Below are 24,696 nucleotides of genomic sequence, written 5' to 3'. Positions count from 1 at the left end.
TCCAGGTGGTAAGGAAAAATGTAATACAACAGTCTATTATTGTTCAATACTCAGTAACTGATCACCTGCATTTCCTAAATGCTAAACTAATGAAGGAAACAGGTGCCTTAAATAAACTACTTCTAATAAGGCTTGTCTCAGATAAAAATTAAGCAGAGTACTAAGGCCAGATCTACCTCAGATAAATGTCACATGTCTCCATCTGGGCAGGCCAGCTCTACCTCAGATAAATGCCAACTCCAAAAATAAAATAATAATGATTCTTTTTTCTCTAAGCTTTTTCTGTGCCACCAGTATCTTGTCAGACAAAAGGTTCCCAGCCATACCACGAAGGATGGACAGCTGCAGAACAAGGGGACCACAGAACTTCATTCCAGGACCCCCACCATCATCCCAGGAATTCACAAGCTACCCTCCCCACTTCCTCCAAGAGCCAACCGACACCCACTGTTCAGCACTATATAAATATAATAAATTATATTTATTACTATCTTCTAGGTTATATCTAGATCTAACCAATTGGAAGTCAGTTGTACTAATTATACTAAGAAAGTATGATCCTCATCAATAGATAGATACATACAGGAAAAGTCAGACTACATCTACAAAGTGTCAATATCATGCTGCTGCTTCAAAGCCAAAGTGATGTTTTGATGTAAAGTGGAATTTAAGTTGTCGTAAGAGACACACTATTAGGAATGTAGAGCCAATAATTACGTGTAGTCCATGGAATCCTGTTGCTATAAAGAATGTAGATCCATAGATGCCATCTGAGATGGAAAATGGGGTTTCGAAATATTATGAGGCTTGAAGGGTAGTGAAGTAAATTCCAAGTAAGATTGTAATAAGTAGGGCTTGATTTATATTATTGCGTTTTTCTTCTATTAAGCTGTGATGAGCTCATGTAATAGAGACTCCAGATGCTAGTAGTACTGGTGTATTTAATAGAGGGACTTCAAGTGCGTTTAAAGGGGTAATTCCTGTAGGTGGTCAGCAGCCCCCTAGGTCATGGGTTGGTGCTAGACTAGAGTGATAAAAGGCTCAGAAAAACCCTGCAAAGAAGAATACTTCTGATACAATAAATAAAATTATTCCGTAGCGTAATCCTTTTTGTACAATTGGTGTATGATGTCCTTGGTATGTTCCTTCTCGTACAATATCTCGTCATCATTGGTACATGGTAAGGGTGTTTGCTAGTAGGCCTAAAGTTAATAGGGTATATGAGTTGTAATGGAATCATATTACTAGACCTGATGTGAGTAGAAGGGCGGAGAATGCTCCTGTTAGTGGTCATGGGCTTGGGTTTACTATGTGGTAAGCATGGGTTTGGTGGGTCATTATGTATTATCATGTAAATATAGACTAACTAGTAGTGTAAAAACATAGGCTTGAATTAAAGCTACAGCGAATTCTAGGATAGTTAGGAGGGCTAGGATAATGAAGGTAATGGATGCAGTGGGTGGGCTGATGCTTGTAAGTACTATAATGTTGCTCCGCCAATTAAATGAATTAGAAGGTGTCCGGCTGTAATATTAGCTGTGAGTCGAACTGCTAGGGCTATAGGTTGAATGAATAGACTGATTGTTTCGATAATAATAAGTATGGGGATTAAAGAAATTGGAGTCCCTTGTGGTAAAAAATGGGCTAGTGAGGATTTTAATTTATGACAGAATCCTAGTATTACAGCTCCTGCTCAGAGAGGAATAGCTATTCCAAGATTTATTGGTAGTTGTGTTGTAGGGGTAAATGTGTGTGGTAGGAGACCTAGAAGGTTTGTAGATCCAATGAATATTGTAAGAGATACTAATATTAGTGATCATGTACGTCCTTTTGGAGTATGAATAAGTATCATTTGTTTGGCAATAAGTTTTGTTCGTCAGTGTAGGAATGAAAAGTAACGGTTTGTAACTAGACGTTTAGAGGAAGAAAGTAAGATTGATGGTAGGTAGTATAATGATAAAAACAACGATTGGAAGTCTTATTATTGTGGGGATAATAAAAGAGGTGAATAGATTTTCGTCCATTTTGATTCTCATGGGTTGTCTGTTTTTGTTAATTTTGGGGTTTTAATTGAAAGGTTTAGTGTAAAGTTAATTATTGAAATTTTTAATTGTGTAAGTACAAATAAGGTGATTGTGGAGGATAGAATAGTAATAAATCATGTAGATGTATCTAATTGTGGCATTTCACTATGGAAAATATTATTTTCTGACTTTAACTTAAAAGGTTAACGCTTTAAGCTTCATAGTGTAATTAAATTATTGATGCAGATCAGTTTTCAAAGTGTTTTATTGATACTATTTCAAGAACAATAGGGATAAAGCTATGATTTGAACCACAGATTTTAGAACATTGGCCGTAGAATAATCCTGGTCGGTTAGATGAGATTGTAGCTTGATTAAGACGGCCTGGAATAGCATCCGTTTTTAATCCTAGAGATGGTACAGCTCATGAGTGAAGTACATCTTCTGATGAAATTAATATATGAATTGGTAGTTTTATTGGTAGAACAACTCGATTATCTACTTCTAGTAATTGAAGTTCACCTGGTTTCAAATCATTTGTTGGAATTATATATGAGTCGAAACATAGGTCCTCATAATCTGTATATTCATAGCTTCAATATCATTGGTGGCCCATAGTTTTTACTGTTAGAACAGGGTTATTAATTTCATCCATTATATAAAGGATTCGAAGAGATGGAAGTGCAATGAGAATTAAAATTACAGCTGGAAGAGTAGTTCAAATTGTTTCTACTTCTTGAGCATCTATTGTGCTTGTGTGAGTTAATTTTGTAGTTAATATTAGTGTAATAATATATAATACTAAAGAGCTAATTAAGAATACAATTATTAGAGTATGGTCATGAAAATTTGTTAATTCTTCTATAATAGGTGATGTGGCATCTTGTAAACCTAGTTGGAATGAATAAGCCATATAAGATATATAGGTATTATTCTATAATTTAACTTTGACAAAGTTATGTAATTATTTTACTAATATCTCATTGAGAAAGACATAGAGGTTATGGGATTGGCTTGAAACCAGTTTAAGGGGGTTCGAATCCTTCCTTTCTTATTTTACTTTTACGTAGGTAGGTTCTTCAAATGTATGATATGGTGGTGGGCAGCCATGTAATCATTCTAAATTTGTTTATGAATATTCTACTGATAAGACTTCGCGTTTTGAAGCAAAAGCTTCTCAGATTATAAAAATTATTACTAATATGGCAGTTAGTGAAATAAATGATCCTATTGAAGATACTGTATTTCATGTGGTATAAGCATCTGGGTAATCAGAGTATCGTCGTGGTATACCTGATAATCCTAGGAAATGTTGTGGAAAAAAGTTAAGTTTACTTCTACAAATATGATGGTGAAGTGGGCTTTAGCTCATGTATCATTAATGGTAAAGCCTGTAAATAGTGGGAATCAATGAACGAATCCTGCTATGATGGCAAATACAGCTCCTATGGACAGTACATAGTGGAAGTGGGCTACTACATAGTATGTGTCGTGGAGAACAATATCTAGAGAAGAATTTGATAGTACAATTCCTGTTAGTCCTCCTACTGTGAATAAGAAAATAAAGCCTAAGGCTCATAGTATTGCTGGTGATCATTTAATATTTCCTCCATGAAGAGTAGCTAGTCAGCTGAATACTTTTACTCCTGTTGGGATAGCGATAATTATGGTAGCAGATGTAAAATAGGCTCGTGTGTCTACATCTAATCCTACTGTAAATATATGGTGGGCTCATACAATAAATCCTAAAAATCCGATAGATATTATAGCTCATACTATTCCTATGTAATCAAATGGTTCTTTTTTGCCTGAATAGTAAGTTACAATATGGGAAATAATTCCAAATCCTGGTAAAATAAGAATATAAACTTCAGGGTGTCCAAAAAATCAGAATAGATCTTGGTATAGAACTGGGTCTCCTCCTCCAGCAGGGCCAAAGAAGGTTGTGTTTAAATTTCGGTCGGTTAATAATATAGTAATTCCTGTGGCTAAAACTGGAAGGGAGAGTAATAATAGAACAGCTGTAATAAGGACAGATCATACAAATAGTGGTGTTTGGTATTGTGTTATAGCTGGTGGTTTTATATTAATAATAGTTGTAATAAATTTAATAGCCCCTAGAATTGAGGAAACCCCTGCTAAATGTAGAGAAAAAATGGTAAGGTCTACTGATGCTCCGGCATGTGCTAGGTTACCGGCTAAAGGAGGACACACAGTTCAGCCTGTGCCAGCCCCAGCTTCTACTATAGATGATGCCAGTAGGAAGAGGAACGATGGTGGTAATAGTCAGAAGCTTATGTTATTTATACGTGGGAATGCTGTCGGGCTCCAATTATTAAAGGGACTAGTCAATTACCAAAACCCCCAATTATTATTGGTATTACTATAAAGAAAATTATAACAAATGCATGGGCAGTGACGATTACATTATAAATTTGATCATCACCTAATAAGGCCCCCGGCTGCCCTAGTTCTGCTCGAATTAGGATGCTTAGAGCTGTTCCTACTATACCTGCTCAAGCCCCGAATAGAAGACATAGTGTTCCGGTGTCTTTATGATTGGTAGAGAATAATCAACGATTAACGAACACAGGTAAAATGGCTGAGTAAGCATTAGACTGTAAATCTAAAGACAGAGGTTTAATCCCTCTTTTTACCAAGCCTTAAGGTGATATTCATGTCGAATTGCAAATTCGAAGGTGTAGAAAACTACTCTACTAAGGCTTCTCCCGCCCCTTTTCTGATAGGCGGGAGAAGTAGATTGAAGCCAGTTTAGGGTGTTTAGCTGTTAACTAAAAGTTCATAGGTTTAATTCCTATCAATCTAGATGAGGATTTAGCTTAATTAAAGTGATTGATTTGCATTCATTAGATATAAGATGTAGTCTTACAGTCCTTATGCAGAAGTTAAACTTTTAGTTTACTTAGAACTTTGAAGGCTCTTGGACTTTTTATCCTAAACTTCTTTATATAATTAGTAGTGGTGAGAGTGGTAATGTTATGGTACTTAGGATTGTTAAGGAGGGGAGAATAATGTTATTTTTGTAGTTGGAGTGGTGGAGTGTTATTATTTGTTGGGAATGTAGTTAGTGTGGTGGAATAAATTAGACGTGTATAAAAGAATAAGTTGATTAAGGATGTTATTGCTATTAGTGTGGCTGTGATAGTATTATTATTTTTTAATAATTTGGTAATGATAATTCATTTTGGTAAAAACCCTGTTAATGGTGGTAGGCCTCCTGTGGATAGTAAAATAATAGAAATTGTTGGGAGTATTATTGGTGTTTTGTTTCATATAAGTGATATAGAATTGATGTTGGTGGATGAGTTATATTTTATGATTATAAATATTGGTACTGTTAGGCTAATATAAATTATTAAGTTTAGTATGGTAAGGGATGGGTTGAATGGTAGTACAGCGATTATCCATCCTATGTGGCTAATAGATGAGTAGGCTATAATTTTGCGTGTTTGTGTTTGATTCAGTCCGCTTCACGCTCCGATTAGGACTGATATAATGGCTGATGTTATTAGGATAATAGGGTTTGTTATTTGATATGTTTGAAATAGAATTGATATTGGGGCAATTTTTTGTCATGTAAGCAGGATTATGCCTGTTTGGGTTGAAATTCCTTGAGTTTCTTCTGGTAGTCATGAATGGAATGGTGCAAGTCCTATTTTTATTGCTAGGGAGATGAATATTAATGTTATGATGTAATTATTTGTTTGTGGTTGTAATGTTCATATCCCTATTTGTTTATATTTAAGAACAATTGATAGTAGAAAAATTATTGAAGCTGTGGCTTGGGTTAGGAAGTATTTTGTTGCTGCTTCTGTTGATCGTGGGATTGTGTTTTTTATTATTAGTGGAATTAGAGCTAGTAAGTTTATTTCAAGGCCAACTCATATAAGAAATATTTTTGTGCTTAGTATGGTGATTATGGGGCCTAGGAAAATTGTAAAGTAAATAATGAAAAGTGTAATTGGGTTAATTAGTACGGGATTTAAACCGTTTTCGGGGTATGGGCCCGATAGCTTAATTAGCTGACCTTACTATTTAGGATAAGGTGTTTAGGTAGCACGTAGAATTTTGAATTCTTAGGTATAGGTTCAATTCCTATTATCCTAGAAATAAGAGGATTTAAACCTCTATTATTTACTCTATCAGAGTAACACTTTTATCAGACATATTTCTAGGTGTAAGGAGGAATGCTTGCTATGAAAATTGGGATTGAGATATGTCATATACATAGGGCTAGTGTTAGTGGTAGGAAATTTTTTCATAGTAGATGTATTAGTTGGTCATATCGAAATCATGGATATGATGCTCATACTCATAGAAATAGAGTGGTGAGTGCTAGTGCAGTCTTTGACAGAAACGACGCCCCATACCCACTCAACCACAATTTTTTCTTTTTTAAAAAACAAGAGTCAGGGATGATAGATTCACAACATGCCCCCATGGTTGGGCATGGTTGCACATGTCCGGCAGACCTAGACACTTCCGCCTAGCCAGCTCTGGGTCAAAATAGCCAGTTCTGGGTCAAAATAGCCAGTTCTGGGTCAAAATAGCCAGTTCCGGGTCAAAATGTCTCTTGTGACCAGGACCCCGTGGATTTGCATGGTTGCGTAAAGCACACAAGGCAACTGTGTAATCTATGTGCATGCGTGGAGTAGCCACATGACCCTGTGTATGCATGTGCGACCCAGCCTTTATAAGCCGGCACCATATTCCCGATTCCTTCTTTATGCACATGTCCTTTCAACAGGCCTGAGCACACCTGTCTCTCTCTCTCTCTTATCTTAATAAAACTCTTGTTAGTGGATTCTGTCATGTTTCGTGACATTTCCTTGCAGGGTAAGAGCGCCGCCAAATAACTAACAGTGATTATGTCATTTTGGGAAGCTGGGCATATGAGGATAACATGGGGGGCCTAGGGCTCCCCTTTCTCTTGCCTCCATCTAAGCTCTCTTCCTTCATACCCAGCTTTGTTGTCTCCCAAACTTATCAGAACCCCCTTGCTCTTCCATTCCTCAGAATGAATGTCCATCCCCTTCTTCTGATTCCCTTTAGTCCACTTGGAACTTTCCGGTTCCCAGGTGAGCCAGTCAGCAAGGCTCTGACCCCTGAGGGCAAGCTGGCCTTAGAGTTCTACCCAGGTCTCCAAAGGGCCTCTGGTTCTGACACCTGCATTTAGTGAAGCCAGACTTGGGTGGAGAACAGAAACTTGAGGCTAAAGAGGAAGTAGGGAATTGTGGGTGTTGCTGGGGAGAAACAAGCACACTCTTACTTCACTGTGGTTTCCTGGGCTTTCTCAGCTTTCCTCACCCCGTCTTATGAGGCAGGAGACTACAGTTTCTCTGTAAGCCTTTATCTAGTACAGTTCAGGAGCCTAGCTACAAAGCCTGTGGCTGGAGGATCCACAGGGCCACACGGGCCTTGCTCAGCTTCCCTCTTGTCCACGGAGGTCTCTGCTTCCTCGGCAATTCATCCCACACTGGCTGTGGTGGCTGCCTGGATCCTGCCCTGCCCTGGTCTCTTCTTCTCAGAGCATTCCTAGTCCTTCCCTTCCTGCCCCATCCCAGCTGAGAAGAGGACCTATGGCCTGGGAGGCCACATGCCTGCTATCCTCCATCCTGCTGGTGCTCCTGGCCTCAGGTGAGAACAGGGGACAAGGACAGAGGGAAGGAACCAGGGAGAGGGAAGGGCAGGGGTTGGGAGGTGTGCACAGATGGGCTCTGTGGTTGGGAATGCAGAATACATGGAGTGTTGTGGCCAGCGGCTGGCTCTAAGCTCCGTCCCGAGTAAAGACACAAAGAAATGAACCCATCTCCTTGCCCTGCTGTGGAGGCTGGGGGCTCTCTGACTGAAGGATGTTTTCTCAGGTTCCCAGGTACGTGACACGGTGTTACATCATACAGTGGAGGGCAAGACCGTTGTGGTGAGATGCCAGTATGATTCCAGCCAGCGCTTCAAGAAGAAGGTGTGGTGTCAGGAAACACCAGGAAAAACTTGTGAAATCTTAGTGTCCAGTCTCAGCACAAGTACTCAGAGGCCAAAATTCTCCCTCCAGGACTATCCTGATTATCAATTCTTCACTGTCACCATGACTGCGCTCACAGTGAGAGACTCGGGTCCTTATTTCTGTGGGATTGCTGAAAATCTCACAACGATCTCTGTTCTCAGAAACATCCACCTGAAGGTGTCGAAAGGTGAGCTCCCCCATTCTATATGGCTCTCTCAGCCTTCCTGAATCACAAGGCTCCAGAGCTGGAGAGGACTCTAGAAACTGCTTCCCCAATTGCCTGGAAACTGGAGTACAGGGAAGAAAGGCCCCTCCCCCAAGGCCACCTTCTGGTTCAGGGCAGAGTCAACCCTAGAACCAGGCTTGCTGGCCTCTAGGCAGTTCTAACCAGTTACTCTTAACACTTCTGCTACTGCTGCTGCTGCTGCTGCTGCTACTGCTGCTGTTGCTGCTGCTGCTGCTGCTGCTATTGCTGCTGCTGCTGCTGCTGCTGATAGAAATCAGTTTGTAGAAGGATCTTATGGCTCCCCTGAGCTGTCACAGCCATCCTTTCCTGAACATCCCTTGACTGTAATCCCATCAGAAACGTTCTCTGTAGGCTTGGTGGGCTCCATCACATGAGAGAGACCTCAGAGCAGATGGACAGGGCACTGAGAGATGTGGACTGAGAGGAGACAGCTAGACCGAGAGGCACACAGGAGGCTTCGTGGGTAAGGTTAGCAGATGGAGGTCCTCATTCAGGATCTGCCCTTGACAACTGAGAACCTCAGAGCTCTGGGAAGGTGGCCCAGTAACAGGATTTTCCTAAGGGCCTGCCCCGAGAAAGTTCCTCCCAGAGTCTTGGAGAAGATGCTACATCCAGTGTGAGGTTATCTCGGGGAAAAGAATCTATGTAAACTATAGCCTATATCTGTTTATTTCTCTAGGACAAAATTCTATCTATACAAGTTCCGTCCTGACTCCCAGCTCCTCTCTGTACCTACTTTTTCTGTACCCTCATAGCCCTAGTAATAACTGAGCCCTTACACTTTTGACCTCTCTTTGTCCTCTGTTCCTTCATCCTCCATCTTTCTTTCCTTGCTCCTTACTCCTGGCTCTGAGAAAACTCTACAAGACATCTGCCTTACCATCTACAGAATATCTGCCTTTCTCTCTTCTCTCTGGTATGCAGCTCTGTCCACCATCTACAGAAAAACTGCCTTGTTCTTCCTCTCCTCACCATGTGACTCTCTGCTGCCAGGAATTCTGCCTCACCCTTCACTCCACCTGAATATGCAAAAGCCCCCTTTGTCCTGAGTCAGTTGCTCTAGAATGCCATTTTCCTGTCTGGGGAAGGGAGGCCTGAACTTCATTTGCACAAGAAGCAAAGCTATGCATCTACAGCCTGCCAGTCTCCTAGGCCCAGCAGGGATGTTAGTTACCTAGTAGATCAGCAGTAGGTCTGAGAAACTTAGCTGTTTGCCAAAATGGCCTAATAGTATATGGGCCACAAGAATTTCATAGCAGCAGACAGCCGAAATATTAAAAACTGAATAACACCAAATATTCCTTGGTAAATGGCTTCCTCTAGAAAGATGCCTTGAAATTTCTAGGTGTAGCTTTAATATACAGCTGAATCTCTGTAACATATTCTTGTGGCCCACAAGAGCCCAGCAGCCTCTCCTGATGACTTGGTTCTCCTGTGTGTCTCATGCTGAAGACTGCAGTGGTGGAGGGCTTTCTGAGTTAGTCTTTCATGTTCATAAGTTCACAAGTTGAACAACCTCTCCTAGCTCTCCCTGCTCCAGAGTATGTCCAGCCCTTCGGTTCCATGGGTGCCTGGAGGTTATTTTTATGAAAGTTTTGCCCCAGGCACACTCCATGTTGGGAGGCATTAGTTGTGACCTTCATATGTTCCAACATAGGGGAACCAGGATGGGGAGACACTCAGCCAATAAAGTGCTTGCCAAGTGTGATGGTTTTAGTTGTCAATGTGACAGAACCTAGAATCACCAGGGAGACAAGCCCCTGGCTACACCTGTGAGGGATTATCTTAACTTGAGGTGGGAAGACCTATTCTAAAAGTGGGCGGCTCCATTCCCTGAGCTTGGAGTATAAAAGTATAAAAGGGAAAGTGGCCTGAGAACATTCATTGTTCTCTACTTCCTGACTGGATGCACTGCAACCAGCTGCTTCCTGTTCCTGTTGTCTTGACTTCCTGCTGTGATGGATAGTACTCTGAACTGTTCCTGTTGTCTTGAGTTCCTGCTGTGATGGACTGTACTGTCAACTGTTCCTGTTGTCTTGAGTTCCTGCTGTGATGGACTGTACTCTGAACTGTTCCTGTTGTCTTGAGTTCCTGCTGTGATGGACTGTACTGTGAACTGTTCTTGAGTTCCTGCTGTGATGGACTGTACTGTGAACTGTTCCTGTTGTCTTGAGTTCCTGCTGTGATGGACTGTACTCTGAACTGTTCCTGTTGTCTTGAGTTCCTGCTGTGATGGACTGTACTCCGAACTATATGCTACAACAGACTCTTTGGATTAGGAAAGCAGCTGAACACTTTAAGCCAGACTTAATGAGCCATACTATTAGGAATGTTGAAGACAGTGGTGCTGAAGGTGATTTGAACTGTGTGTGGGCCTGGATCAGGAGGTTTAAGAGGAGAATATTAATATGTGACCTAGAGATCATTTTTTGTAATATTTTGGTGAAGAATGTGGCTATTTTCTTTCCTTGTTTGAAAATCTGCCTGAGGCTAAAATGAAGAGTTATGGATTAATGGCTTTGACAGAGGGGATTTCCAGACAGCCTAGTATTGACTGTGTTGCTTGGTTATCAGTGGCCAATGCTTATACAGATCAATAATGAAAAAGAGCAAGGAAAAATACAAAATATACAGTTTGAGGAGAAAAGGAGACACCAGGAAATGTAAACAGATTAAAGAAAAGCCTGCTACTAAGTGGAATAAAAGGAGTGGTGACCTCATAGAAAGACTCTACCCAGCTAAGTGAAAAGGAATTAAAGAAAAATGAAAAGGGGCAAGGTGGCACATGCCAGGAGGCAGAGGCAGGCAAGCCTCTGAGTTCAAGGCCAGCCTGGTCTAAGAGTAAGTTTCCAGACAGCTAGACTTAAGCAATGAAGTAAATCATAAAGCTGGTAAAAATATATACATATTTGAACAATAGGGCCATATTCCAGCCCTTGAAAACAGCAGAAGTTAGCATCTTTAGCCATGTGGTTCTGGCTTTAGAGTCAAGGATACAAAAAAGTGATTATGGAATCTCCCTCTGCAATTAAGGAAAGCCACTGAGGCCAGATGTGTGTCAGGGGTGTCCCTGCATGGAGGCCTGGTGAGGCCATTACATAAAGCTGTCAAAGTAAAGCCTAGATTTTGTTGAATACTCCAAGATATTTGAGATACCAGAGTCATGGGATACCTGCCAAGGAAAGCTTATTAACAGGGAGTGGAACCAGCCCAAGAGAAAGAAGTGTGTTGCAGTCAACGAAGCTGAAAGGAGTTGGAGATCTGAAGGGAGCTTTGACATAGTGATGCAGAATTTGGAGTTTGCCCAGACCGTTTTTGGTGTATCTTTGGTCCAGTATTTTCTCACTATGCTCCCTTTTCTCCTTTTTGGAATGGTAATGTATGTTCTATATCATTGTATGTTAGAAGTATATAATATGCTTTTTATTTTTATTTTACAAGGGTTACAGTTAAGAGATTGTCATAAGTCTCTAAAGAAATTTTGGGCTTTGGACTTTTAAACAGACAAAAGATCAGTTGAGACTGATAGGCTATGGGACTTTTGAAATTGGACTGAATACATTTCTGTATCATGATATGGCTACAAGCCACTGGGGGCCAGGAAGTGGAATGTGGTGGTTTGAAAGAAAATGCCCCCCATAGGATCATAGAGAGTGGCACTATTAGGGAGTGTGGCCTTGTTGGAGTAGGTGTGGCCTTGTTGGAGTAAGTGTGTCACTGAAGGTGGGAATTGAGGTTTTAAATGCTTAAGCAAGGCTTGTACGACTCCCTCTCCCCACCATCTCTTTCTTTCTTCCTACTGTGTAGATGTAACCAACGGACTTATAAAATAAGAAACACAGAGCCAATTCAGAGAAGAAAGCCAAGAGGTCAGAGCTAAGAGCCTCACCCTTTCTGATTCAGGGATCCTCTCCAGCCAAGAGAGCTCTCCGAAAAGGCCTACTTCCTGTGTGTCTGTCTTTAAAGTCTTCCTGTTCTGCCTTCTCATTGGTTGTAAACCCAAACATGTGACTGCCTCGTCACTGCCTGAATGTACCGCCCTCCAGGTCCTTAAAGGTGTGCGCCACTGCCGCCACGCACTTGCTATGGCTCCAATAGCTCTGACCCCCAGACAACTTTATTTATTAACATACAATTAAAATCACATTTCAGTACAAGTAAAATACCACCACATTTCCCCTTTTCTATTTTAATAAAAAGGAAAAAAAAGAAAAAGGTTATAACTAACAAAAGAAAAACTATATACAAAAGTACAATGACTATATACAATATATACAAGTAATAAATGTCTAAACAATGTCTAGTCCATTTGTATTTGACAAATTCAGAGAACATAATTTCATTATCTATCCTATTTTGTTAAGTCCAAAATGTATCTAATTCACTTTCTATCCTAATTAATCTTCAACTATAACTAACTAACCTTCAACTATAACTACCTAATCTTCAACTCCCTCAGAGACCCAAGAAGGAAATATTAGCTAACAAAAATAAAAACAGAAAGTGCATGCAAGCAACTTCCAAAAAATTTGTGAGTTGACAGAAACAGCCAGCTGCCTGGACAGTCACCTGAGGTTTCTCCACAGTGTTGGGGCATCATCTTCAGCCTATAGGCTTAGCGTATCTGACAGACTCATTTGTGAAGTAGGATGTACACAAGGTCATCAGTTCAACCTCACATTGGGTGAGAGCAGTCCATGTACCAGAAACACCTGAATTCCACTAGTGTCATGTCATGATTCAGGATTTTAAATTCTGGAAATTGTTGTTGGTTTTTTAATTCAGTTGTCCATTCTTCTTGGCTGTGTGTATATGGCTTCATCTCAGCATCCCGTTCTTCTCCACATCCCTCTGTCAAATGCCAGTTTACTATTGCGAGGCGTGAGCTTAGTTACTCTTCAAGAATAACTGTTTCAGCTGCTGTTCCATTGCACATCAGAAGCCATCGGCCCACTGCCTATTCAGCTGCCTTCGAAGAAAAGGGCACTGTACCTTTTCCGAATTGTGAAGGCCATTTCAGGGATGGTGCCATATTGTCCTGGCCTCAGAAGATGCCTTTTGATAAAGCCATAACCACACTTGTTTTGGCAAGAATCAGTAGTTTTTTGTTTCATGTCCTGTCTGTCCATTTTGTCAGCAGTTGATTCGAGGATACTTTGTTGTCCAGTGGCTAACTTTTGCCACAATGAAAGTTAACTCCATATGCAGTTTCTTCAATGCCCATATTTTCTCTGAAGTAGATTGGTACTGCCAGGAGCCGACATGCCTCATAATCATAACAAAAAAGAAAAATTTTCTAAGTTATTAAAACATTTTAAATGCCATATTCTGTAGATCTCTGAAGGGTTTGAAGATGACCTGTCTAAAATATATCTGCTCAATTTTTAAAACATATCTAATATGACTACAAGTTCTATTGTAATGTCTAACTACTAACTTTCATTTCTTTATATCCTAATAGTTGGTAATAATAACATTCAAGGATCAGAAAATTGCATTGTTAAATGAACGGTATAAGTACAATTAGAAATATACATATAGCATTTTCTAACAATATTAATTTCAATATATATAATTTGTATACAATATAAAACAATCCAATCCAATGTAAAGTATTTAAAACTAGTAATTGTCTTTTTCTTCTTCTTTTTTTTTCTTTTTTCTTTTTTTTTTTTAAAACAAGAACCTTAAATCTAATCTCCTTTGCTTAGCCTTTTTCCTAACCCTTGACAACAACTTGTAACCAACTCCCCTAAACAATGAAAATTATCCCAGACCCAAAACCCATTAAAAAGACCAAAAAACCACCCGCCCCACACCACCTCTTTGGGAATGTGGGCGTCGTATTCTTAAAATTGCTTCCTGCTGGGTATGGGCGAAGTTATCTTTATCCTGAAAGAAAAATTTTAGGTTAATTGTCAAATTCTAGGAAAGGTAACCACATCCTTCATTATCCAGTCTGTGTATAATGCCAAAGTTCAGGGTTTATCTCAAGTCTTTATTCAAGTAGTCTTTGAGACTGGATCATCTCAGCTAGTCATCTCAAAATTGCTCTGAGCACCTTGTAGTTCAAAGCTGATCTGTAGATGATGTTTGTCAGCTTAGTGATATTATTATTGTCCACGTGGAATTGTTGTTGTTGTGGGGCCCCAACTTCTTCCTGGAGACTTCAGTTGATGTTAGGCCTGGCCGTGATTTCCTGCAGAAAACTGATAAGAGACTCGAACACAAAGACATATATATGCAGCTAATTGAAGCCTTTTTTCTAGAATTAATTAATACTCTATATGACCATTCATATCTTAACAAAGGTTAAAATGTATATATATCTATATATCTATATATTAATCTTGGAAATTTTGATATAAAATTTATACTTTAGGAAAAGTTTTAAAGAATCAGAATAGAATCAAAGAGTTGAGATTAGTAATAGAATAGTCCCTTAGTTAATTTGGCTTTTCTCCTGTCCCATAGCAGAAGATGGCTCTTTTACTCTGGCGTGATACAGGGGGTTTGCATTTTCCTTTTAACAACATGCTTGAGTTTAAAGAAGGAGAGAGCCATTCTCCAACTCTAAAGTCAGCTTTAAATTTTAATTGAACTGGGACTATTAGAAGACCAATAGTGTTAAATTTTTAGAGAAAAGCAGAAACAAACATTTAGGAAGACATAAAATTTTTTAGATAATATATACCCATACGCCGTTTCACTCTGTTTCCTGGGATAGATGATTTGTCCCTTTTCTTCAGTTGTCTCATTTGTCCAGTGTCCTTCAGATTCCTTAACCTTCATTCTCCTAAAAGACAAAAACAAAAACCTTTCCCCAAGACTAATTTTGGGGATGTCCCTTTTTGGCAAGTTATTATCTGATTAAATGAAAAGACATGTGTTACTGGTATAAGTTAGTTTAAATTGGATGTTCATGCTGGTTGAAGAACTATCACCTCCTCTAATTAAGAGGTTTCTCTTGTTCAAATCGAACCTTTATCAATTTTGATGGTACCCACAACTTATCTTCTCCTGTAGAAACAAAAGCAAAACCTCGTCCCCAATGTAACACATACCCTGGTTTCCATTCTGAGGTCAGCACATCCTTAAAGTATATAGGCTGATTTAATTCTGTAGTTTTTTCTATTATCCAATGTCTCTCTGCAGCTGTTGTTACTTTCTCATTGGCATTAAGAAAATTCAAAGTTAATAGAGCATTATGCAGTCTGTTTCTGGGGGTTTTTGTTACCCCTTTCTGTTTATTTAGCATATCCTTTAGAGTTCTGTTTGATCTTTCTACAATTGCTTGACCTGTAGGATTATGTGGTATGCCTGTAATATGCTTTATATTGTAATAAGCAAAAAACTGTTTCATTTTAACAGAGACATATGATGGAGCATTATCAGTTTTGATTTGTGCAGGTATACCCATGATGGCCATAACTTCTAGCAAATGAGTGATTACAGAATCAGCTTTTTCAGAACTCAAAGCAGTTGCCCACTGAAATCCTGAATAAGTATCGATAGTGTGGTATACATATTTCAGTTTTCCAAATTCTGCAAAGTGAAACACGTCCATCTGCCAGATTTCATTCCTTTGAGTACCTTTTGGGTTACATCCAGCTGGTAATGGCGTTTGATTGTAGAAGGAACAAGTAGGACATTTCTTTACTATTTCTTTGGCTTGTTGCCAGGTTATGGAAAAATCCTTTTTTAAACCTTTACTATTGACATGATGTTTTTTATGAAATTCTGAGGCCTCCAGCACATTTCCTATCAATAATTTATCAATCTCATCATTGCCTTGTGCTAGAGGGCCTGGCAGAACAGTATGGGATCGGATGTGAGTTATATATAAAGGATGACTCCTTTTCCTGATTGTATCTTGTAATTGAATAAATAGTGAAGTTAATTCTGAAGCATCAGGGATAAATTCTGCAGTTTCAATATGTAATACTACTCTTTCAGCATACTGAGAGTCGGTTACTATGTTGAGAGGTTCTGAAAAATCCATTAATACCAACAGAATAGCATACAATTCTGATTTTTGAACTGAATTATAAGGACTTTGAACCACTTTACTTAAATTTTCTGATTTGTAACCTGCCTTTCCTTGTTTGTTGGCATCTGTATAAAATGTACGAACTCCAGATATGGGTTTTTCCCGTAAAATTCGAGGCAAGATCCAATCAGCTCTCTTTATAAGATCAATTCTATCGCTTTTGGGATATTTACTGTTAATTTCTCACAAAAAATTACTGCAAGCTCTTTGCCAAGGTTCACTTTCTGTCCATAATTTTTCAATATCCTCCTTAGTTAAAGGTATGACAATTTCTGCTGGGTCTATTCCTGCTAATTGACGAAGTCTCAATTTTCCTTTCCAAATCAAGTCAGAGATTTTTTCCACATAAGCTTTTAATTTTTTATTTGGTTTATTTGGTAAAAATATCCATTCTAATATAATATCTTCCCTCTGCATTAATATTCCTGTAGGAGAATGTCTAGAAGGTAAAATAACCAAAATGCAATCCAGCTTTGGATCAATACGATCCACGTGTCCTTCATGTACTTTCTTTTCTACCAAGGCCAATTCTTTCTCAGCTTCAGGTGATAATTCTCTTGGACTATTTAAGTCCTTGTCACCTTCTAAGGTTTTGAACAAATTATGCAGTTCATCATTTTTTACCCCAACAATAGTTCTTAGATGAGAAATGTCTCCAAATAATCTTTGAAAGTCATTAAGAGTCTGTAGTCTATCTCTCCTAATTTGCACCTTTTGGGGTCTAATTTTTTGTAGCTCTATTTTATATCCTAAATAATTAATAGAATCTCCTCTTTGTATCTTTTCAGGAGCAATTTGTAATCCCCAGCAAGGCAAAATTTTCTTTACTTCTTCAAACATTCTTTCTAAAGTATCTGCATTTGAGTCAGCTAGTAAAATATCATCCATATAATGACAAATTATAGATTTAGGAAATTTTTTACGTATCACTTCCAATGGCTGTTGTACAAAATATTGGCACAGAGTTGGGCTATTCAACATTCCCTGTGGGAGGACCCTCCATTGAAATCTTTTAACTGGTTGAGAATTATTGTAAGTAGGCACTGTGAAAGCAAATCTTTCTCTGTCTTTTTCTTGTAAGGGTATTGAAAAGAAACAGTCTTTTAAATCAATAACTATGAGAGGCCATCCTTTTGGTAACAGAGTAGGCAAAGGAATTCCAGATTGTAGAGAGCCCATTGGCTGAATTACTTTGTTAATTGCTCTAAGGTCTGTTACCATTCTCCATTTACCAGATTTCTTCTTAATAACAAATACAGGAGAATTCCAAGGGCTGGTTGATTCTTCAATATGCTGAGCATTTAACTGTTCTTCTACCAGCTCTTCTAAAGCCTGGAGTTTCTCTGTTGTTAAAGGCCATTGCTGGACCCATACAGGCTTGTCTGTTAACCATTTTAAAGGTAGAGATGTCTTTGGAAGATCATCAGTTGTTGTGCCCTGTTCTTGTATAATATGGATGGCTGGTGACCACTCAGAATAATGCCTTCTAATATTTCTCTCAGAAACATGTGCTAGTTTATGATTTGTTTCTGAGATTGGAGGGATGTTAATCTGAGTATTCCATTGTTGTAACAAGTCACGACCCCACAGGTTCATAGCTATGTTAGCCACATATGGTTTTAATTTTGCTCTCTGTCCTTCTGGACCTATACATTCGAGCCATCTTGCACTCTGTTTCACCTGAGATAATGTCCCAATTCCTAACAGTTGAATGTTTACCTCCTGAAGAGGCCAAGTTGGATGCCAAAATTCTGGTGCAATTATGGTAACGTCCGCACCTGTGTCTACCAGACCAGACAACAAAACACCATTTATTTTTATCGATAATTTTGGTCTTTGTTCATTAATAGAAGTTTGCCAAAAAATTTTCTTTATGTTTTCTCCTGAATTTTCTATTCTCTCTGTTTCATCATCCTGACCAGCATGACTTATTCCAATAGGCATTTGGTTATTTAATTGTTCTGAGTTGGGGTTTCCTCTACGACTGCAGGAAAGGTTTGAACTGGATTTGCTATTGGGGCCTGTATGAGGCCCCTCTGGGAGTTTCCCAAAGACTGAGGCAAAGTATTACCCTGTCTGTCCCTTGTTGATCTACACTAGTTGGTCCAGTGTTTTCCCTTACCACACCTTCTGCATACTCCAGAAGGAAGGGGCAGTCTGTTGCCATTGTTCCTTGAAGAAACATTGTTTCTAGGAATGACCTGTTTACAGTCCCTTTTCAAATGTCCTTGCTTTCCACATCCAAAACATCTAACATTCCTCAAACCTCTTGAAATTGCTTCTCCTACCCACGTATCATCATGCTCATGAGCTTCAACATTAACCGTGTCTCTAATCCAATCTTCCAAAGGTGCAGATCTTGCCTTTAACGGCCTGATTATTGTTTTGCATGCTGCATTCACATTCTCAAAGGCCAAAGACTCAATTATTATCTTACTAGCTTCTGAATCCGGGACCATTCTCTTTACTGCTGAAGCCAGTCTTTGTAAAAAATCTGTGAAAGATTCTTTTGGGCCTTGTACAACCTTTGTAAATGACTCAGTTTTTTTTCCTGGTTCCTCAACTCTATCCCATGCATTCAAGGCTGCTGTTCGACATAAAATTAGGGTTTGGACATCATATAAACATTGTGCTTGTGCTGAAGCATATTGACCTTCTCCAATAAGCTGATCCTGGCAGACTTGTATTCCTTTATCCCTCCACTGTTTTTCTATGTTTTTAGCTTCATCCTTGAACCAAGTTAGCCACTGAAGCCTTTGACTGGGTTCAAGAACAGCTTGTGCCAGCTCCCGCCAATCCTGTGGTACAATCCTATTATATGTTGACCAAGAGTTTAACATTTGCTTTACATACGGGGAATGCATGCCATAAGATACTATTGCCTCCTTAAACCTTCGTAAATCTAACATTTCAATTGGAGCCCAAATATTTTGTGTAGTCATTTGATCAGGCAACTGCTGTACGGTTACTGGACAAACTGGGTGACTGTGTGAAAACAGGCTTTCTTTCTGTAACCCTAAGATCCAATCTTGAAGCAACTTCACTGTTAGTTTCTTCTGTCTGAGTTTTTACAGGTTTATCAAGTTTTTCTAAAGCTGTCATCCTGGCACTTAAATTGACTATCTTTTTAAATAGTAAAATGAGAATAAGCATAGTAATAAAAAGCATAATTCGGTCAACATTAATCTTCTCATATAGCTGTTCCATTGTCAGACTGTCTAAAATTGCAAACAAAGCCCAATTTTCTTCCAATGAACACAGAAAACCCATTTTTTTTAAATGTGGAAAAATTTCTCTTTTAAATAGTTTCCTTTAAAATATTCAATATGGCCGGGCGGTGGTGGCGCACGCCTTTAATCCCAGCACTCGGGAGGCAGAGCCAGGCGGATCTCTGTGAGTTCGAGGCCAGCCTGGTCTCCAAAGCGAGTTCCAGGAAAGGCGCAAAGCTACACAGAGAAACCCTGTCTCGAAAAACCAAAAAAAAAAAAAAAAAAAAAAAAAAAAAAAAAAAATATTCAATATGTTAAGTGACTTACCAAGTCCTCGTAGAACAGTACCAATCCAAGGGAATTTCAAAACAGCCTCCTAGTGTCCAAGGTGTGAATCCAGAGAGAGAGAGAGAGAGAGAGAGAGAGAGAGAGAGAGAGAGAGAGAGAACACGCAAGAACCGTAGCCACAAGTTCTGCCTAAGAACTTGAATCCAGCCACGTGTTCCCGCTTGAGCCTAGTCAAGCCTTGGCTCTGGCTACCTTAAGCTCCAACCACGTGTGTTGGCTTTACAGGCAGGGGCCCTGTTCGGCAGGGCAGGCCTGAATTGTCTGTAGCACCGGCTTTAAGCAAGTAGCTCAAAGTTAGTCCGGCCTGAGGCCAAGCCGACCTGGGCCCGGGCTAGGGAGCCGGCTGCCCTGGCGGGAAACGTGACCTGCCAGCCGCCCGGGCGGGAGACCGGACCTGCCGCCAAGCCAAGTTAAGCGGTTTTTAATGGATTCTTGTCACGTTGGGCACCAAATGTAGATGTAACCAACGGTCTTATAAAATAAGAAACACAGAGCCAATTCAGAGAAGAAAGCCAAGAGGTCAGAGCTAAGAGCCTCACCCTTTCTGATTCAGGGATCCTCTCCAGCCAAGAGAGCTCTCCGAAAAGGCCTACTTCCTGTGTGTCTGTCTTTAAAGTCTTCCTGTTCTGCTTCTCATTGGTTGTAAACCCAAACATGTGACTGCCTCGTCACTGCCTGAATGTACCGCCCTCCAGGTCCTTAAAGGTGTGCGCCACCGCCGCCACGCACTTATATGGCTCCAATAGCTCTGACCCCTAGACAACTTTATTTATTAACATACAATTAAAATCACATTTCAGTACAAGTAAAATACCACCACACTACTGCCTGTGGATCCAGATGTAGAAGTCTCAGCTACCTCTCCAGCACCATGTCTGGCTGCATACCCCCATGCTTCCCCAATAACAATACTAGACTAAACCTCTGAACTGTAAGCCAGCCCCAATTAAATGTTTTCCTTTATAAGAGTTGTTGGGGTCATGGTGTCTCTTCACAGCAATGGAAATCCTAAGACAGATGTCAAAAGTGTGTGACACATTCAAGTGCAGGACATGTAGGGCTGGGGAGACGGCCCAGTGGTACAGTGCTTGACATGCATGCATGAGTTCTATCCTGAGTTCTGTTCTCAGTAACAACATTAGAAAAAAAAAGCCTATCATGGTGGGCTACGCTAATAATGGAAGTGGAGACTGGTGGATGCCTGGGGTTCACTGGCCAGCCAGCCTAGCCAAAGCAGTGCATTTCAAGTAAAAAGTGAGAAACTCGGCCTCAAAAAAGTAAGGTATCCTGAAGAATGACACATGAGGCTGACCTCTAGTCTCCACATGCATGTAAACTCTTGCACACGTGTGCATCCATATTCACATGGCAATGTCTACACACAAACACAGGATCATTCACAAAGTTTGACTTCCATGGACCACATGTCATGTGGCTCTTGCAGTTAAAAAACAAGACACAACTCAGCTAAGTTTTAGGGAAACCATTTCTTACAGAGCTCAGCCATCCTTTCAGGCTTACAGAGCTCCAGCTCTAAGAGGGTAGAGAGAGCTAGGTCAGGTGAGGATGCATTGGAGCCCAGGGTTTCTAGTAGCCTGACATTCTCTCAGAATCTTCATCTGAGGGCCACTGCAGGCCAATGGCAAGCAGGCACTCCTATACATGAATTCCCCTTGGGTAGCAGGGTTCAGTGAAAGATGAGCAGTAGGCTTGGAATATAAATGGGTTCCATTTCCCAAATCTCTACTTAGAAGTCATGTCCTTAGGAAGCTCTTGTAATGTACTCTCCTCCTTCCAAGATGCCATTGGTGGCCGCCATGGCCTTCTAAACTGTGTATCTCAGACTTGCTGTGGGCATGAACCACCTGAAGTCCCTATTTCACATCAGACCCTGGCTCAGGAGACCTGAAGTGACACTTGCTTAGGAGGAACAAGTGTCTAGGCTCACTTCAGTGGTGACCAGTGTACTTACAAGTCCCTCCTATGAATCTCTGAACTCACTGAGGAAGAGCTGGTGCCTTGCTGGGCTCTACATCCCTAGCGAGTGACAGTGGATGATCAAGGATGGCAGAGAAAAGAGAAACAGGCCTCCCTTCCTAGAACTAGGGAGTCCGTACCAAGTCCAAGAGGAAGCTCAGATGTAATACACCAGTAAAGACAACTTTTAGAGGACGTGACTTTTGGAGGTAGAGAGAACGGTGTAAGCAGGAGAATGGGAGATGGAGAGGTGAACAACAGCAGATGAGAACATTTCCATAACTCAGACAACCTGAGAAGTCTTCTTCACACCTCTTTCCAGCCTCCCTCCTTTCTTTTTCCATTCATTTTTTTTCTCTCTCTGATTCAGGTTGACTTTACACTATTTCTTTCAATTTTAGTAAAAGAAAACCTTGCTTTTTGAATGGCCATGTTCATTCTCCTCAGCTCCATTTCTCTTCACCTCCTCATCCATCCATCCATCTATCCCTCCATCCATGCACCTGTCCATTCTACGTCCATTCATTCATTTATCTAACGCTTGTGTATTTTGCAGATTCTTCAGGTCTGCCCACCCTAAGCGTCACTCCTACTACAAGTCCAACTAAAGCTCCCATCCTTATTACCACAAAACACCTGCCGAGAGACAGGACTGTGACCCAACCCTTCCCCAAGTCCACAGCTGGTGTCTCTTCTCCTGACCCTGGAGTCACCTTCCCAGATGTGACAACTGTTACCAGGTATGTTTTCTGGGCTCCTGGTTTGGACAGCCTTTATTTCCTAGTACTCTATGTGGCCTCTGTGTGATTCCTTGTCACCTAGTCCTTTTGTCCCTGTGTCCTATCATGTAGAGCACCGTGTCCTCACCCCCTTCCCCGTCGGCCCAGTGTCCTCTCTCTCTCTCTCTCTCTCCTCTCTCTCTCTCTCTCTCTCTCTCTCTCTCTCTCTCTCTCTCTCTCACTCACTCACTCACTCCTGTGTGGGTCTCTTTTATGTCTATTGCTGTCTACCTGGAACTTGGAGAATCATTTTGCTAAAATCATGACAACTCTGCAGTGGAGTTTTCAGTAAGGTTGGATTCTTCTTGGTTTCTGGAGAGGGAAAATGGGGTTAAAGGTATGTCAACTGTCCCCAGAAGCAGGTCAGAATGCTGACAACGAGGATCAGGTTCCCTAGATATGGGCCTCACTCCATTCCACAGAGGAGGCCAAGATGCCTGGGTTAACACTTCCTCCTTTATGCATCTCCTGGACCTGAACTCTAGACTTTCTACCAAACATATTTCTGACTGCTTATTTTAGGAAGTGATCATCTAAACTGTTCCCAAAGGCTGTGGGAAAGCTGCAGGAAGGACCTGAGTTGAAAAGATTGGATGGGAAGAATTTCCCAGACTCTGCAGTGTGGGCGGTCATTGAATCAACCCTCCATCTCCTCTCTCCGCAGGGTCTCCATATCCAGCATCATTGTTCCCGTGGCCTGTGGACTCTTCATTAAGACCCTGGTCTTCACAGTGTTGTTTGCTGTCACACAGAGGTCATTTGGGTGACAGACCATGAAACTACACGACAGTGACCTCTGACTTTCAGCCATGTCTGTCTCACAGGACGAGCTGGGGGTGGGGGCTAAGGAGGGACTGTGACATGAATTGAGCCTGTAATCATGGGTGACATCTAAGGCTCAGGATGTCTCCTGCTGGCCATGCCCACCCTCCTCATTCCCTCCATCATCTTGGGTATGTGCTCTGCACCCTCAGAAGAGGGGAAACACTGCCCAGCACCCTCCAGCCATTCCGCCTGAGTAGATGAGTTGGCCTGAAATAAAGCCAGAGCCCAGTGCTTCTCCCTGTCACCTTTGTGGGAGGTGTGAGGTTTGGGGTCACCTCTGCTATTCCTGGCCCGTGTCCTTCCCTTGGTTGGTGCATTTCCAGCCGCCTGGGCAGGGCCCTTGCTGATGAAGAGCCTGCTCTCCTGGCCTCTGGGGCCTTCCTCTCTGGGAATCAGGCACTCAGATTTGTCTTCATCTGTGGTCCTCTGAACACTCCCGACCATGGACCAAGAAGACAAGATCCCAGGCCGGGCAGTGGTGGCGCATGCCTTTAATCCCAGCACTCGGGAGGCAGAGCCAGGCGGATCTCTGTGAGTTCGAGGCCAGCCTGGTCTCCAAAGCAAGTTCCAGGAAAGGCGCAAAGCTACACAGAGAAACCCTGTCTCGAAAAACAAAAAAAAAAAAAAGAAGAAGACAAGATCCCACCTTGAGAATTATGCAGCTGGAAGAGAGAAATCAAGTTCAGCTGGATGCTGTTGTCTGGGAAACTCTTGGAGGAGGAGATGGCATCTGTAGGATTGCACCAGTACCATGCTTCAACATGCTGTGTGCATTTATCATTGACTCCTCAGTGCAACCCATGAAGGCCAAGGTGTGTGTGACCAGCGTGAGGCTGCAGGAGCAGTGGGCCCCCACCTCCTGGCAGGAATGAAGTCTAGGGAGTTCCCTTGCTAAAGGGCTCCAAAGGCTGAGAGATGGAGAGCAGGGCTCTGCTGCCAGCTGAATGGCCTCTTCCTGGACTGAGGGGGTGGGGGTAGGGGGAGTAGCCCATCCTGGACTGGGGAGGCTGTCCCCAGTGTGCCTCTACCTCCCTCTCACCTTCTTCCACCTCTCGGGTTCCTCCCAGGTGCCCTGTGTCCCCAATGCTGTTTCTGAGACACACAGGCATTTTCTTGTTTTCCATCTCTTTGGGCTCTAAAGACAAAGGGACCCTGTGTGTGAGGAAAAGATGGTACATTAGCTCATTCCACATCAGCAATGGTGAGGGCCAA

The 24,696-nt window shown here is 41.2% G+C and overlaps 1 protein-coding gene across 1 annotated transcript; it reads left to right on the top strand.

The window, feature by feature from the left end:
- Positions 1 to 7,624: 7,624 nt before the first annotated feature.
- LOC128113951 (triggering receptor expressed on myeloid cells 1-like) lies at positions 7,625 to 23,426 on the top strand. The gene is made up of 5 exons (XM_052743800.1): positions 7,625 to 7,682; positions 7,910 to 8,007; positions 8,098 to 8,236; positions 22,437 to 22,620; positions 23,324 to 23,426. The coding sequence occupies exons 1-5, from the start codon at positions 7,625 to 7,627 to the stop codon at positions 23,424 to 23,426; spliced, it is 582 nt and encodes a 193-aa protein (XP_052599760.1).
- Positions 23,427 to 24,696: the final 1,270 nt, after the last annotated feature.

The sequence above is a fragment of the Peromyscus californicus genome, unplaced genomic scaffold, assembly GCF_007827085.1.
Source record: "Peromyscus californicus insignis strain IS unplaced genomic scaffold, ASM782708v3 Scaffold_19__1_contigs__length_69161282, whole genome shotgun sequence".
Classification (NCBI taxonomy): domain Eukaryota; kingdom Metazoa; phylum Chordata; class Mammalia; order Rodentia; family Cricetidae; genus Peromyscus; species Peromyscus californicus.
This window is presented reverse-complemented; position numbering and strand designations above follow the sequence as displayed.

Bases quoted from the DNA above. Each gene is read 5' to 3' on its own strand.
- LOC128113951 (XM_052743800.1), top strand. From the start codon at position 7,625: ATGGCCTGGGAGGCCACATGCCTGCTATCCTCCATCCTGCTGGTGCTC. The intron at 7,683-7,909 runs GTGAGAACAGGG...ATGTTTTCTCAG, and splicing joins GCTGGTGCTCCTGGCCTCAG to GTTCCCAGGTACGTGACACG. The intron at 22,621-23,323 runs GTATGTTTTCTG...CTCTCTCCGCAG, and splicing joins GATGTGACAACTGTTACCAG to GGTCTCCATATCCAGCATCA.